At 35.0% G+C, this 16,951-nt stretch overlaps 1 protein-coding gene across 3 annotated transcripts; it reads right to left on the bottom strand.

Annotated features, from left to right (window-relative positions):
• Positions 1 to 10,328: 10,328 nt before the first annotated feature.
• CGL1 (alpha-1,3-mannosyl-glycoprotein beta-1,2-N-acetylglucosaminyltransferase) lies at positions 10,329 to 15,901 on the bottom strand. 3 transcript variants are annotated; one of them, XM_078305908.1, is made up of 18 exons: positions 15,697 to 15,901; positions 15,317 to 15,367; positions 14,654 to 14,741; positions 14,237 to 14,294; positions 13,988 to 14,022; positions 13,772 to 13,848; positions 13,426 to 13,471; positions 13,260 to 13,322; positions 13,094 to 13,160; positions 12,942 to 13,010; positions 12,790 to 12,859; positions 12,644 to 12,705; positions 12,132 to 12,221; positions 11,940 to 12,034; positions 11,630 to 11,692; positions 11,506 to 11,544; positions 11,236 to 11,406; positions 10,329 to 10,772 (listed from the first exon to the last, which is right to left on the bottom strand). In XM_078305908.1, the coding sequence occupies exons 4-18, from the start codon at positions 14,292 to 14,294 to the stop codon at positions 10,662 to 10,664; spliced, it is 1,116 nt and encodes a 371-aa protein (XP_078162034.1). In that variant the 5' UTR covers positions 14,654 to 14,741; positions 15,317 to 15,367; positions 15,697 to 15,901; the 3' UTR covers positions 10,329 to 10,661. The 3 variants fall into 3 exon arrangements, with proteins under 3 accessions (XP_078162034.1, XP_078162032.1, XP_078162033.1); XM_078305906.1 differs by having other exon boundaries at positions 14,237 to 14,299; positions 15,697 to 15,858; XM_078305907.1 differs by having other exon boundaries at positions 14,237 to 14,299; positions 15,320 to 15,367; positions 15,697 to 15,853.
• Between the last annotated feature and the right edge of the window lie 1,050 nt (positions 15,902 to 16,951).

Here is a 16,951-nt window from a genome sequence, read left to right as displayed (position 1 = left end):
CTTCTTAGGTGTATTGCATGCTTAGACCCGAATAATTCTTTTTCATCATTTAACAAAGATAAATTGCTTCAATTAGCTCAATTTTATCCCTCTGATTTCAATCAGTGGGAGCTCACTATCTTAGAAAATCAATTGGTGAATTACCACATGGATTTGCAAAGTGATAGTGATTTTTTGGAGATAAGGGGCTTAGTTGAACTTTCTCAAAAGATGGTGGAAAAGAATAAACACACTGCTTATCCCTTAGTTTACAAATTAGTGAAATTAGCTTTGATATTGCCGGTGGCTACCACAAGTGTTGAGAGGGTATTTCCGGCATTGAATGTGGTGAAAAGTCGCTTAAGGAATAAAATGGGAGATCAATGGATGAATGATTGTTTGATTATTTATATTGAAAAGGATGTGTTTGCCCATGTGGATAATGAGAAAATTATGCAAAGATGAAGAAGATGAAGAATCGTAGAGGATTGCTCGCTTCAATGTCATTGGCTTGGAAATTTCATACTTATTGTTGGATTGTTGAAGTTATTAGATTAATAGATGAATTCTTGAATTTTTTTTTGAAATTTTCATCTTTCTTGGTGAATTATTGGACTTATCAGATCATTGTATAAATTGTTGAATTTATTGAAAATTTTGTATCTATTGTTGAATTATTATGCCCACCCCTGGCTCAAATCCTGGCTAAGTCACTGCACCCTCATCTCGTGCCATTACGAGTGTGCTGCAAAGACTTTCATTTGGAATGTTGTATTAGGGTTGAAACTACTTTCTTCTATTGCCAGATGGAGACTACTGGAGTGCTCCAAACACCTCAAATTTGAGTGTAGTATTAGGGTTGCAACCACCCTCTTTTTTTGTTATATGGGGACACTACTAGTGTGCCGCAAACACCTTCAATTGGGGTGTTGTATTAGGATTACAACAACCCTCTTCTTTTGTCATCTAGAGACATTTCTAGAGTGATGAAAGATCTTCAATTAGAGTGTTGTGTAACGGTTGCAACTACTATTTTTTCTTGCCATTAGGGGTGTACAATGGGTGGGTCGATGATATTTTATTAAAATTTGAATCCAACCCGATTACACCGGATTAAAAAAATTCTTTACTTGACCCACCAATAACCCAACCCAACCCATCTATTTTTTTATATATGGGTTATTACGGGTTATGCGGGTTAAACGGGTTGAATTTTTTTATATATATATTTTTACTATTTTTATTAAAACTAGGTACAAATAAACCAACAGCACCTTGTTAAACAATCTCGTCTAAAATAGATTTATAGCACCCTGTTATACTAGTTTGTACTGGTACAGTGCAAGTAATTACCCATGTTGTATTAGTACAACAAAAAACATAATCTCATACCCATAAAAATAATTTAGCATAACAATTCAAAATCCATGAAATAAAAAAACATAACAATTCAAAATCAAATTAAACTTAAAACTCTTAAATATCTTCAGAGCTTCAACATTTTAGCTTTCTGGTGCCTGAAATAATAATAAAGATGTGATAAAAAAATAAAAGTTAAGTTTGTCAGCAAATATAATAAAATCATATAAAGTTCTAGAATCTGGATCATATATGGATTAATTACCTTTAGCCTTGAATTGTAACCCCAGCAATAAATGACTTTGATGCTGCATGTTCTGAAAAAAAAATTGTGAATGTAAAATTGTATGTCCAGCAAGATTAAAACACAATTTAAATCCATCACAATAAAAATATAAAGTACTTACCCTTTATCATATTTCTCTACATCGTCCATCTCCTCCCGAGGATCATAATGAATTTTTGAAGACCGCAACCAATTCTGACCATACACCAATGCCTCTACAGTTTTTGGAGAAAGAGAGCTTCTGAAGGGATCAAGGATCCTCCCACCTGTACTAAAGGCGGATTCAGATGGGACTATTGAGACCGACATTGCTAACACATCCTTGGCCATCAGAGAAAGAATTGGATACCTCGAGGCATTGACCTTCCACCATGCTAGTATATCAAAGGACTTGTCATCTCCGTTGTCGCATGCTTCAGCCAAATATTTTGCAACTTCTGACTTGCTTTCAACACACTCTTCTTCCATTAAATGACGCTTAAACTGAGACTTCACAAACTTTGAATAGTCATCATCTACATCCATAGAACCAAGCCCCTCATTTGAACTACTAGCCACACCTTTCAATGCTGCACCTCCATCAGCACTTGAGTTCATTTCACCATGTGTTCAAGATAATATGTGTATAAGCTCTCCGTTGTATGCTCCATATTTCTAATTAGATCATTTGCCATATCAGTTGGGTACATCTGCCCCAAGCAAAACTTCACATATTTCAGTTTATACCGGGCATATAAAACAACAACTATGTAAAGCAATAGGTTAAGATTGCTGGGATTTTCCCAATACTTCTCCAATTTCACTTTCATACCATTTGCCATAGATTTTAACTCATGATCACAACCCTTGTTCATTCGGGTTAAACATGTTTGAATTGACACAAGTTCATGAAAAAAATAGTTAGATATGACATAAGAAGACACAGAAAGACGAATTGTAACTCTATAGAATAATTTCAAAAACTTGACAAAGTATCTAGCTTTGACCCAATCTTCTTCTACTGGTGGTGAAACAATTTTACCTTTTCCTTTGCCCTTGTTGTTTCTATCATCTTTATTCTCAATCTCTTCATCTACACCAAAGTATGATCGATAGTCCCTATCTATATCACCAAGCCTCTCAAATGCCTTCTCAAATTTCTCTGCACACTCTAACATCAAGTTGAATTCCACCTAGTTTCCACATCAAGACACAACAAAACAAATCAATAAAGACAATAAACTATCCTATAAAATTGAAAGTACTAATATATGGTCAGCAGTCTTTGATCTATGCTCATGGAACTATACAATTTCATTTTTTTGCCCAATTGCACACATTTCTAATTAATAGATGATTGTCAACTTGGATTGAAAATGACATGTTTTGGAGGGTAACTAAGCATCATAGATAAATGGAGCCGACAAAGAACTGAAAAGTGAACATGCCATGACAAAAGTATCACAATCATAGATAAACTAAGCAGGTCTCAACGGTACTGAACTGAAACAACTTCGAATTTGTGACTGGTACAGAAACACATATAACACAACCTCTATAATCAATTAGTCAGTAGCTAGAAATTTCATTTTCATTAAAATAGGTCCTTTCTTTTACTATGTTTTATTTTATTCAGTACCCATTTGTATTTTAGTTTGATACTAGTAAAATAGTTATCAAGTGGTAGAACTTAATCTGTAACATTTTATTAAGTCTTAATCAATGCCTATGGGCTTCCTCTAAAAAAAAATGATCTTATATTATTTTTTTATTCTTTGAGTTGGAAATAACATGCTCCAAATCAAACTCTCACTCTTTCATCTTTTTTTTTTTACAAACATGAAGAAAGACTTGCACTAAATAAATTGTGTACTATAAAAATTGTGACCTTAATTCATCACCTCAAACACCTAACTAGCATCGAAATACAATAATTTCAGTCTTAGAAAACTTAAATAAAATTATGCCTAATGGAAAAATCATAACAGCCCCAAAAAGCCAGTATCCCGCTGCATCAATCATTGCAATTCCAATTTACCACACCTGCTACTAATACGAAGAAATTAGGCAATAAGATAGGAGGAAAGGGTAATTACCTTATCCATTGCACCAAAGTGATAACATGACCTGTTTGGACAGCGCCGGGAGAGGATTCTACAAGCGCACGGTAATTATAGTGGAGGATTTGCAATCGATTTATGGTTGTCAGTCTCAGGTTTGAGGCAGATTGAAGACGGATTCGAACCATTTTCTCAGGCATCGTGAGAGAGAGCGTGCACCGTGCAGAAAGGAGACTAAAGCGTCGACCGCGTCGTGACTCGCGAGCGAAGGAGATCGAGGTGTCAACAGATTTGGTAGAAAATAAAGGGTGCTTTAAATGTTTTTGGGGTAGAAAGGTATTCTACGCTATTTCGCATGGGATGCTTTTAATTATCGGGTATTCTACCGTAGAAAAAAAGGGACTTTTAATTATCGGGCCAGGTCCAGATATAAACGGGTTATTAAGAGTAAATTTATGACCCGACCCAGTAACATCTCAACCCGGTAAAATACGAGTCAGACGGGTCGGGTGGGTTGATAGTTTTTTTGTACGCCCCTACTTGTCATGTGGAGACATTACTAGATTGTTGAAAAGACCTTCAATTGGAGTGTTGTATTAAGGTTGCAACATTCCTCTTTTCTTGTCATATGGAGACACTACAAGAGTATTGAAAAGACCTTCAATTGGAGTTTTGTATTAGAGTTACGACAACCCACTTCTGTTGCTAGATGGTAACCCTACTAAAGTGTTGTAAAGACCTTTAATTGAAGTGTTGTATTAGGGTTGCAACTACCCTCTTCTATTGTCATATGGAGACACTACTAGAGGACTAAAAAAATATTCAATTAGAGTGTTGTATTAGGGTGGCAACTACCCTCTTCTATTGCCATATGGAGACACTACTAGAGTGCTGCAAAGACCTTCAATTGGAGTGTTGTATTGGAGTTGCTACCATTGTTTTTTCTTGCCATCTGGAGACACTACTAGTGTGCTGCAAAGACCTTCAATTGGAGTGTTGTATTCGGTTTACAACTACCCTCTTCTCTTGCCAGATGGAGACACTACTATAGTGTTCCAAATACCTTCAATTGGAGTGTAGTATTAGGGTTTCAACTACACTCTTTTCTTGTCATCTTGGGACACTAATAGTGTGCTGCAAAGACCTACAATTGGAGTGTTCTATTAGGACTACAACAACCCTTTTTTGTAGTCATCTGGAGACATTTCTAGCGTGCTGCAAAAACCTTCAATTGGAGTGTTGTAATAGGGTGGCAACCACCCTCTTTTCATACCATATGGAGACACTACTAGAGTGCTACAAAGACTTTCAATTTGAGTGTTTTATTAGTGTTGCAAATAACATCTTTTTTTGCAATATGGAGACACTACTAGAGTGCTGCAAAGACCTTCAATTGGAGTATTGTATCGAAGTTGTAACCATCATCTTCTCTTGCTATCTAGAGACATTACTAGTATGCTGCAAAAACCTTCAATTTAAGTGTTGCATTAGGTTTATAACTACCCTCTTCTCATGTCATCTAGAGACATTTTTAGTGTGATGCAATGGTCTTCAATTGAAGTGTTGTATTAGTGTTATAACCATCCTCTTTTCTTTCCATATGGAGACACTTCTAGAGTGTTGCAAACATCTTCAATTGGAGTGTTGTATTAGGGTTGTAACCACCCTCATCTCGTGCCACTACGAGTGTGCTGCAAAGACTTTCATTTGGAATGTTGTATTAGGGTTAAAACAACCTTCTTCTATTGTCAAATGGAGACCCTACTAGAGTGCTCCGAACACCTCAAATTTGAGTATAGTATTAAGGTTGCAACCACCCTCTTTTTTTGTCATATGGGGATACTACTAGTATGTTGCAAACACCTTCAATTGGAGTGTTGTATTAGGGTTACAACAACCCTTTTTTTTTGCCATCTGGAGACATTTCTAGAGTGATGCAAAGACATTCAATTGGAGTGTTGTATAACGGTTGCAACTACCATCTTTTCTTGCCATGTGGAGACATTACTAGAGTGTTGCAAAGACCTTCAATTGGAGTGAAGTATTAAGGTTGCAACAATTAGTGTTGCATTAAGGTTGTGTCATATGGAGACACTACAAGTGTGCTACAAAGACTTTCATTGGAATGTTGTATTATGGTTGAAACTATCATCTTATCTTGCCAGATGGAGACACTACTAGAGTGCTCCAAACAACTTCAATTTAAGTGTAGTATTAGGGTTGCAACCACCCTATTTTCTTGCCATATGGTGACACTACTAGTGTGCAGTAAACACCTTCAATTGGAGTGTTGTATTACAGTTGCAACTACCCTCTTTTCTTGCCATGTGGAGACACTACTAGAGTGTTGCAAAGACCTTCAATTGAAGTGTTGTATTATGGTTGCAACAATTTTTTTTTCTTGACATATAGAAACACTTCTAGAGTACTAAAAAGACCTTCAATTGAAGTTTTGTATTATGGTTACAACAACTCTCTTCTGTTGCCATAAGGAGACCCTACTAGAGTGCTGTAAAGACCTTTAATTGGAGTATTGTATTAGGGCTGCAACCACCCTCTTTTATTGTTATGTTGTCACACCCTAGATTTTTATCATCCGGATCGTGATTATATAAGCATCTTTACACCTTTCCTTGGCCCGTCAACCTACGTCGCCAACAGAAATGAAAACAAAACAACAAAACGGAGTCAGCTACAAAGCTCAGTGACCAGTTATTTAACAACGCGCTTCTCTATAATTGGCTTAATTTAACAACCATTCAAATAGGCCAGATTAATCCACAAATTCATATCAAATTATGCACGCATATTTAACCAGCAATAGCACGTCGGTCTCGGTTATCCATAAAACCAGTCACATCATATTCACACATGTGTAATCCCTGTCACAGGCGATTCCCACATTCTCATAACACAATTCCTTTAAACCACCAATCCAATGGGAAATTCATCCAACATTGGAAGGCCGCCAACCCACTGAGAAATCCATCCAACAGTGCGAGGCTGCAATCACATATCAAATTCCAACCTCAGACCCGCTATCCCGTTAAATATGCATCATAATTCAATATGCAATACCAATATTCAAATCAACCATACAAAATGAAAACACAGTTATAGAGAAGTCCGGTTACCTGAGAATGAGATCTTCAAAATTTTAAATTGAATTGCAACGATGGTTCAGAATCAGTGCGACGTAGTCGAAATTGAAATCGGACATTGATAATTGATATCCAAAAAAACTTTCACAAAATATTTCTTCTATTCTTTTTCTTTTTCTTTTTAATTGTCATTTCTGTTTGTACTCGGATATCAACCTAAGAACAAAGTGAATTGTGTCGGATATAAAACAGAGAGAAGGGAATCGAGTCTATCAATTTTGATATTTTATTATATATATATAGTTAGAGTGTAAACCGAAACGGTGCATTAATAGAAGAGGTGCGTTTATCAGGAGTTTAAAATTTAAACAGCAATGCTCCGACACAGTTTCTAAAATAGTTATTAAAATAAAGCCTCAATTTTACCTAGTTATATGAAAGAAACTTATTTAAATAATTAAATTAGATATAGAATTTTCCTAAAACTTAACTTTATGGAATATTACAAACACAGACTTTAAATATGCTACTAAAAAAAATATCATCTTTATTATATTTTATTGTGATTTTTTTTAAAACATAAATAATAACGACTCAAATTTCCGGGACGTTACACATATAGAGATACTACTAGTGAGTTGCAAAGTTCATTTATTGGATTGTTGTATTGGGATTGCAACCACCCTCTTCTCTTACTATCTAGAGACACAACAAATGTACTGCAAAGACCTTTAATTGGAGTGTTGTATTAGAGTTGCAACCACTCTCTGCTCTTGCTATCTGGAGACATTGCTAAAGTGCTGCAAATACCTTCAACTGGAGTGTTGTATTAGGGTTGCAACTAACATCTTCTCTTGCATATGGAGAAAATACTAGAGTGTTAGAAAAACCTTCAATTGGAGTGTTGTATTCGGGTTGCAACTACCATCTTTTGTTGTCGTATGGAGACACTACTAGAGTGTTACAAGCACCTTCAATTGAGTATTGTTTTAAGGTTGCTACTACCCTCTTCTCATATAGAGATACTACTAGAGTTCTGAATAAATCTTCAATTTGAGTGTTGTGTCGGAGTTGCAACTACCATTTTCTCTTACTATCTAGGAACTCTTCTAGTGTGCTGCAAAGACCTTCAATTGGAGTGTTGTATTAAGTTTACAACTACCCTAATGTATATTCTAGTAAAGAATAATATCTAAATATAATTTTTCAATCATATATTAGATCTGATATTTTTCATAATAAATTTGTTAGTTACAAAATCTATTTCATATTATCAAAACATTAGTCACTACTCACTAATCATGTTATAGTGTTATATTTTCCATTAAATATAGGGATCGACTAACAGTCCCCCTACTTCAGTCCCCTATCTGTCCCCCGCACTAAAAGACAAAAAAAAATAGTTAAAACGTGCTAACTACCACCAAAGAGCAAGATTAATGTTATTTTATTAATAGTCAAAACGTATAGTATTCATACCTATGAATTTATAGTATTCATATTTATTATCAGTTGCATTCGTCATATGTAAACACAAGCTGGAGGGGACCAGTAACGACCAGGGGGACCGCTGACGTCTTGTGACAGCCTGGATTGGGGACCGCAATCGTCTGAAAGCGACATTTTCCAAGATTGGGGACCACTATAGCGAATCTATATATTATTCATATCTAAATAAAGAAGTATTCATATCTAAACAAATGAAGTATTCATACTGACGATTACGAAGTATTCATATATGTTTGAAATAATTTATACAATTCAAAATTCAAAGTCAGATTCATCTCTCTCACCTCACCTCTTCCAAGAAGTATTCATACTGACAATTACGAAGTATTCATACATGTTCGAAATAATTTATACAATTCAAAATTCATTGTCAAATTCATCTCTCTCACCCACCTCTTCCAAGAAGTATTCATATCTAACATGAAGTATGCATATCTAACAAATGAAGTATTCATATCTAACTAATGAAGTACTCAATATCTAACAAATGAAATATTCATATATATAATTATTCATATCTAACTAATGAAGTATTCACACATGACACTAACAATATTCACATCTGACACTAATAATATTCACACCTGCCCAGATTGGGACCAAGAAATATTCTCAACAGACTAGTATGCATATCTAAAACAATGAAGTATTCATATCTAACTAAAGAATTATTCATACTGACGATTACGAAGTATTCATACATGTTCGAAATAATTTATACAATTCAAAATTCAAAGTCAGATTCATCTCTCTCATCCCACCTCTTCTAAGAAGTATTCATATGTAACATGAAGTATGCATATCTAATAACTGAAGTATTCATATCTAACTAATAAAGTATTCATATGTTGCACTGTGACAACCTTCGCTGGGCTAGCATGGACCCCCTCCAATGGTGCACCACGCTCTCCCCACCGAATCTTGACGGTGCACCATGCTCTCCTCGTCAGATCTCGACGGTGCACCACGCTCTCCTCGTCTGATCTCAACGGTGCACCACGCTCTCCTCGCCGAATCTCGACGGTGCACCACGCTCTCCTCACCGAATCTCGACGGTGCACCACACTCGCCTCGCCGGATCTTGACCGCCATCACAACCGTCGGCGTGGGTAGATGGTGGCGAGCAATAGAGGAGAAGAACATGGTGAGTTTTGAGTTATGTTGAATTTTTTTTTTTTCTTTCTAAGAGAAGATTGAAAATGATGGGTTTTGACCACGTGAGAGAATAAAAAAGGAAAGTTGTTAGGGGGATAGATAGGGAACAGATTCAAGGGGACAACATCTTTACTCTTAAATATATATGTATATACAATTTAATAAATTATTGATATGAATATGCAATTTAATAAATAAATTTAAGATCATATATTGCATTTGTTGTGGTAAGCCAGCCGAGTCAGAATCCTCATAAGTTTGGACTTTACAATCGGAATCCGAACTAATCCAGTTCGAAATGGAATGCTAAAGCAGATCGTGTGATCCTGATCTAAACTGAAAATTTGAGTTAACTCAGGTGATATGAATTCGAGCCAGGCTGAGCTACAAAGAAGTCTTGAGAACAAAAAAATGGAGGTTGAGAATGGAACACAACCGGAAGTCTAAAAGATTAAAAAAAAGAGAGAGAGAGAGAAAAAGGAATTAAGAAAAATCTGGTCAGACCAAGAAAATAATGGCAAAATTTTAAGGAAAGAAAAAAAAAAAAAAAAGAGGGATATTAAAAATCTTAAATAGAAAAGGGATCAGAATGAAACCTAGATCATTTTTTTTTAAATTAATCAACCAAGTAGCTAAGCGCAAAGATGCACAAACCGACTCAAGAGGAAGTAAAAAAAAATACAGGCCCAAGCAGAAAGGTGCATAGACACTAGACAGTTACACACTAGTTAACTTCAGAAAAGAGTTAGCAAAAAATATTAAATGTAACGATCACATTTTTGCCATGTTAAGAAATTTTACTGATTTGATGCTATATGTATTTTTTTTTTTAAATCCTACAAAGTAACAAAAAGACAATCGATAGTATTTTTTTTTATGTTGTTACAAATAGACAATCGATAGCATATGCTAAATATTAATCAAAATTCAATTTATGCTTACAATATTTGACTTCAATTTAAAGTTTATTATGGACTATTATCAAATTATCAAATGGTCCTCGTTTACACTGCCCAACTGTTAGTAATTAAACTTGTACTATTTTTCATAATAAAAAGTCCGTAATCCATTCACACACAAAATACAGCGTGCCAAAAATGCCAAGTTTTTGCTCTAATTTACAACAATGAAAATTGAGTTGAACCTTCTAAGACTAGACCGATAGTGTGCTATTTTGAGAATTCAATTCCTAGTATTGGTTCGCAAATACATCTCTCCTAGTCTTGTTATATGTTATAACCCAAGTTGTTTCAGGGAATCCGGAGCAATCAGGAAAATACGTCTTCTAGTCTTCTTGTACCGAAATACTACAACCCCTTTATATGCAGTCCTTGGTACGCCATCCTGTAAATAAGATAAATAAATAAGAAAATTTGTCTTTTGACCGTACCTGCCTTGCCCCGAGCGATACCTTACCAGATTGATTTTTTTCCTGACATCCCTTTCGACTTGTGCATAAAGTCACAATAAAAATCTCAAATTGGCTGGGCAGTAAGCACTGATTGCAAAGTCAAAAGAAAGTTCAGAGGAAGCAGGAATTCAGATTGCCCCTGGTACAGTACCTACAATTACTAAATCTAGACCGTTCTTTAACTCTAGCACGAATCTCAAAATGGACACCCTGTATCTACAATAGGCATTGAATTCCTTTTGGCCTGGCTGTGATCAAATCCAGACCGATCTTTTCCCTAATTGCAGGTACGGTACCTGAGGGGATACGAACTTGAGGAAGCAGACACAATTACAGGTGGGGCCAAAAACAATATAATTTAAAATAAAATAAACAAATTGCAATTTTCATTATAACCTTCCACTCTTCAAAAATGCCGAATTGCCGAGCGATTCTCTCAAAGTCTCTCTGATCATTGTATTGTATCCTTACATCCTCATCCATGTTGTGTGCTTTTAGAATGGCATCAGACCCTTGCAGAGGCTTTGCTGCTGACACCTCTTTTGCAAACTTTTTCCTGAAGTTCTCCTGCCAATTTATGATAAAATATAAATTTCTAAATTAAGACGAAACTTTCCAAGTCTATAAAATTGAATAGAGATTAGAAGTAGAAAAATAAGTCATTACCTCCTTGAGGTAGCTCAGGTCTGCTGATTTCCAGTTAACCTTTAAAACAAAAGAAAATTAAGCTAGAGATAGATATAACAATTCTTGAAATTATATTTCTTGAGTCAGTATGAATTATATTTACTTGAACATCATTTAGCCTAATTGGCTGCAGGTACTGCTGGAAGAACTGTCCCATGCTTGATCCCTGAAAATCAACATATCTACAGTTAAAAACTGCAAATGCCATAAAGGAGCATAGGTTTATTACTAATATAAATAAGAGATTAACTTGTTTACAAATGACTGTACAACAAAAGGATATTCTTGCTAAAGAACAAAATAGACAATAATGTTAATGTTGATCTTAATTTAATCTATAGAGCTGTTTTATCATTTTATTCTCATATTATTACTAAAACAGTTTGGACTAGTGCTGAAATGAATTTACTTACATGTTCACCAAAATTATATGTTCTGCAAACTTCAGGATGAATAAATTGTCGGTCCTTGTGCACCTCCTTGAGCCTCACCCAATCATCCCAATAAGTAAGTCATGTCAAGGAACAATAAATACAGTGAAAACTAATCTAGTAAAAATTAAACTATTATGTTTATCATGTTAATAAGAAATAGTGAAGGATATGCTTTAGGCCACTTCGGTGATAGCTCTTCCCATATTGATTTGGTCAACATCCATCCAAGCCCGGGAAAGAAGTCTGACCGATATAGAACCTCTACAATTTATTTAAAAATGAAATAACAGTATGGTTAGAATTCTTATTGCCATAGAAGAACAACCGAAGATACCTTTTTTGGGGGCAATTTTATTCATGCCCCTGGAATATCTAAACTATTTTGTATACCCAACATTATAGGAAATATCATGTTTACACCCAACGGAAGCCAAAATAACTCTCATTTCTGGTTAACATGAAAAGATGGAAAAACTGCAGACCTTTTCTCACTAGTATTCTATGCTTTAATGAACTAGAGAGAAGGGCGGTACATCATAGAAAATAAAAGAGAAATGTAGGAAATATGCTACGTATTTTGTAGGGCATATGAGATATTTCTCATTTTGCAGGGGTAAACATGTCACATGCTAATTCTAATGCCCTGCAGTTGATCACATGAATTTACTCTGTTTAGTACTAACCAGGGTCATATACGAACTGCTGTTGCCCATTATCATTCCAAGAAGAAACAGCCATGATTGTCCTTTAATAGCAAAATATTAATTACTAAAATGAAAAGTCAGTTTCCAGAATTGAAAATATAAACAAGACATCTGATGGTCCTTACTTGTCAGTATCAAGGAAAGTAGCAGTGGCCTCGAAGTATTCAAAGAAGTCTGGTGCAATTTCCATGTCATCTGCTTACCAAATAAAATGCTCAATAAGCAATATGTATAAGCAATTACAAATATACAAAGTGAAAACATATAGAAGCATCACCTTCTAATATAATCACTCGATTGAAGCTACGTTTAACAAATAATTCATCCAATGCCCACTTGTAATGCCCTGGATTAGCAAAAGCCTTAGTTAATTATTATATAAAAAGGAAACCTAAAGGCAAAAGGTTGACAACAGAAAAGGACAATTACTGGCAATCTTGTAATATGCAATTAATTCTCCTGGTCTTTCTGTTTCCACTGGCTCAAGATCAATGTGCTGGAAAGATTTCAACAAATTATAAGACAATTAATTCAGTACAGTTCAAGTTTGTAACTTTGTCTCAAAACAAGGATGGAACGGGACACATAACAAAACCTGCATGAATGTGACATCAGTGAAGCTCAAGGCTTTGTTTTTGACATCAGCATTTGTACCATCCTATAATATAAGAAGCAGACCTGTTAAACCACAATCTTTTCTCCTTATTTTCTCTGAGTAAAAAACAATAGATAACGAACCGAGAAACTTCCATAAATAGTACCTGAGATATGAAAAGTGGGAATTTCGAAGCAACTGAGGTTTGGTATCTGGAATTCACAGTTAAAATTATAAAAAGATCTCTCGGTGGTTGATTCAAAAATTTAGTTCACATAAGACACGTGATACTTGTAATATATCTCCCAAATGTGAACAACAAACTGTTTGGTATGTTACTGCTGACAGGATTCTAGTATCATGACATCCTATTATTCCACGATTACCTCTATCATACTAAGTTACTATAAAAGGCCGTGTAATGAATCAAATGTTGACATGCACAACAACCTACTTGCCTATGATAATTTCAACGGACAGGGAAAATAAAATAAAAAAGAGTAAATTATTACTTCAAGATAGATTGGATTGTCCTTTCTAGATAGTCAGGGCGATTGCAAGCCATTACCACAACAGCTGCTACAGGGACCTAAGCACAAAAGGGAGGAAATAATGTGAAGTTTGTAAAATGTTACTCTACGAAGGACATTTTTAAAAGTCAAGGGAATGTAAAGTGAAAGCTGCAAAGAAAATAATTAAGAGTTGTAAATAAAAATTGAAGTACAGACCTCGTCTCTATGGTTTATTGTCAGTTGAAGCTTTTCTGCACTCAAAGCAAGAATAGTTAACAGCACAGCCAACTTATCACACACGTAAGCAATCAAAGCAACAATAGACATAAAAATAAATGCACTCTACAGCTTTATGCATCTTTTAGTAGCTCAAGTTTGGAAAAAAGTGGTGCCTTGACTCTTGATTAAAAAACAAAACTGAAGGTGAAGGTGAAGAGAAAAACTGGAACTGTAAAGAACACATACTTTGAAGATCTTGAATTAGTGTCTTTAGTTGAGCACACTCTTCATTTTTCCGTAGCATCTTTTCTAAGATAAGACCAAAAGTTCATAGTTGGAATTAATTATAAAATAATTGAAATTATATGGCAGATCTGTTTTTAAAAGGCACAAGAGACTGGGCCCAGGAAAAAAACCTTAAAGCTTTCCTTGAACCTGGATTGGAAAATGCATGGCTGGTAACAGATGTAAAGTGTTGGGACAGCCATGTAAGGTATAATGGTAGTTTGGACCTTCTATTTCATTAATGTTCCTCTTCTAAAACTTATCATATATACTTTCTTCTTCACTTCTATGATTCTATCATAAAAGTTTGTTGAATCATTCAAGTGTCAAACTAAATACAAGACACAAGATAAGAAAAGATAAAATCAATGATGTTACCTTCTAAATCTACTATTCTTTCCTGTTGCTTGCTTATTTGATCAATTAATATTCGTGATTCACTCACGCATTGGTTTTCAGCCTTTTCCTGATTAAGAAAAAGCATAGTACCTAAACATTAGCAAACGTTCCATATTGTGCCAAGATATAGAAGTAGATCTCAGTTTATAATTTTGTTTGCACCAAGGACTACAATACGATATGTTGGTATCGAACTTAGGAAGGTCGTCTGCTGTTTTTGCCAAAACTTTCCTTTTGCAGCTTGGATTTTCTACTTGCCCATTATTTATCCTAATTAGACAATTCAGTTAAAGTGACTTGAACTATGTCATGTCCAAGCTCAGTTACAGTATTGATTGTGGGTCTAGTGTTGAGGCTCAAGCAAACACTGAAAACAGTATATTGAGGCTAAATTAACGTATACTGATGCTTAAAAAAAACAAATCAGGGATTGGTCAAGACCATTGGCCCCACTGGATAAGTAGATGACCGATTGAAGCTTAATTTGGCTAACTAAGAAGACCAAGTGTACTGTACTCTCTCTTTATCTTACCAGCCAGGTTCAGTATCAGTATAATTTTGACACACAGGACCACTATTTTGAACATACGTTAAAAAATTAGAGAAAAAATAATAATTAGGTTAAAGCAAAACAGTACTTACTACCGCTGCTAATCGATCAGCATAGTGTGATTGCGTTGCAAATAGGCGCACCTGATAGGAGCTCAAAACAAATGGAACTGCCAAATTAGATTGCATGATGGTTGCGACTTAATCAAATTTCTCTAGCTACTTTTATTCAAATGAAATGCAACAGGCTGCTCGGTCTCAAAAAAAAAAAAAACATACACACACACACACACAAGAAATAGAACAAATTGCAACCAAAGAAACGAACTAAGATCGATCAAACAGCCCAAATTATCGATTCAGAAAGTAGACATAGAGAAATGTAGAATTCTATGCTGTTAAAATCGCATCACAGATTCTAAAAAGTACGCATGCCAGGAGAAGAATCATAGAGAAGTCGAATTGAGAGAGACCTGGATGAAGATAAAAATAGCGGCTACAACGAGGAAAAGCAAGCGTATGTCCACGATGCTTCTTGCCATTTTTTTTCTCGGGTCAATTTGGCGGGGCGAAGAACATAGTCGCTCGGATCTGGGATTCTGAGTACGGAGGAGGAATGAAAGAAAAAGAGAGAGAGAAACGAAGCTTTTTAAAAGACTTTGGTATTGACTTGTCGGAGCAGCTTATATAGAGTTCAATGACAGTTTAAAAAATGGAAATACTCAATACTGTACTGGCTAAAGAAAAATCGAAAGGAGCTCGCAAATTGTATGTAAAACCACGGAAAAACATGTTTTTGCGATTATTCGATAAAAGAAATAATAATATCAACAGCTTGGATGGAAAATGCAGATAATAAGTAAAGGGCTCCATTGGTTTCCATGCAATAGGGTCAATTTTACGGTTGCTTAATATTTTACTCTAAATTATATAAAATATGATTTATAAATATATAAATTTTGAAAATAAATAATGATCAAACCACATAAACTCAGGACGGGTCTGTTCGGTTGTCACTATACGTGTGAAAAAAAAAAATCACTCAGAGTGAAATTTTTTTTCTTCACGTACACAAATTCAAGCCAATTTTCGTTCTCACCTGGTAGCCGAACATGTCCGAGTGTGCATCAGTGCATCCGCTTTTGGGAGCGAACAGATCTTCTTGGTCTCTTTTTTACCGAAATTTTTATTAATAGGAAAGATAATAAAAAAAAATATCCAGATTAGAGAACACTTTTGATTTTTTTCGAGATATAGGGAAAACGTTTTGATTTATCACGGCCTCTGGCCGTTATGGCTTATCACGGCCAGGACTAACACTAATTACCGCACTTATTAAAAAAAAAAAAAAAAAAAAAAAGAGTTCCTGGCCGTGATTGATAATCACGGCCAGAATTCAAATCCAGTGCAATATCTGACCGTGTAGAATGAGATCTGAGTTTGTCCATTTTAATATGGCATATATGCTGGCCGTGATTATCAATCACGGGCATGAATTTTTTTTTTTTTTTTTCTTTAATAAGTGCGGTAATTAGTGCTAATTTTGGCCGTGATAAGTCATAACGGCCAGAGGCCGTGATAAATCAAAACGTTTTCCCTATATCTCGAAAAAAATCAAAAGTGTTCTCTAATCTGGATATTTTTTTATTATATTTCCTATTAATAAAAATTTCGGCTCTTTTTTACTTGAGAAAAATAATACATCCTATTTAGTAAACCATAAAGTAT

Source organism: Carex rostrata, chromosome 7 (genome assembly GCF_964058835.1).
Source record: "Carex rostrata chromosome 7, lpCarRost1.2, whole genome shotgun sequence".
NCBI classification, from domain to species: Eukaryota; Viridiplantae; Streptophyta; class Magnoliopsida; order Poales; family Cyperaceae; genus Carex; species Carex rostrata.
The sequence above is the reverse complement of the archived record's forward strand: the minus strand, read 5'-3'. Positions and strand labels throughout refer to the sequence as shown.

Excerpts from the sequence above, each read along its gene's own strand:
- CGL1 (XM_078305906.1), bottom strand. The coding sequence starts at position 15,765 with ATGGCAAGAAGCATCGTGGACATACGCTTGCTTTTCCTCGTTGTAGCC. Across the intron at positions 13,472-13,771 it reads ACAATCCAATCTATCTTGAA|ATACCAAACCTCAGTTGCTT; the intron begins GTAATAATTTAC and ends TGTGAATTCCAG. Across the intron at positions 13,011-13,093 it reads TGCATATTACAAGATTGCCA|GGCATTACAAGTGGGCATTG; the intron begins GTAATTGTCCTT and ends TTGCTAATCCAG.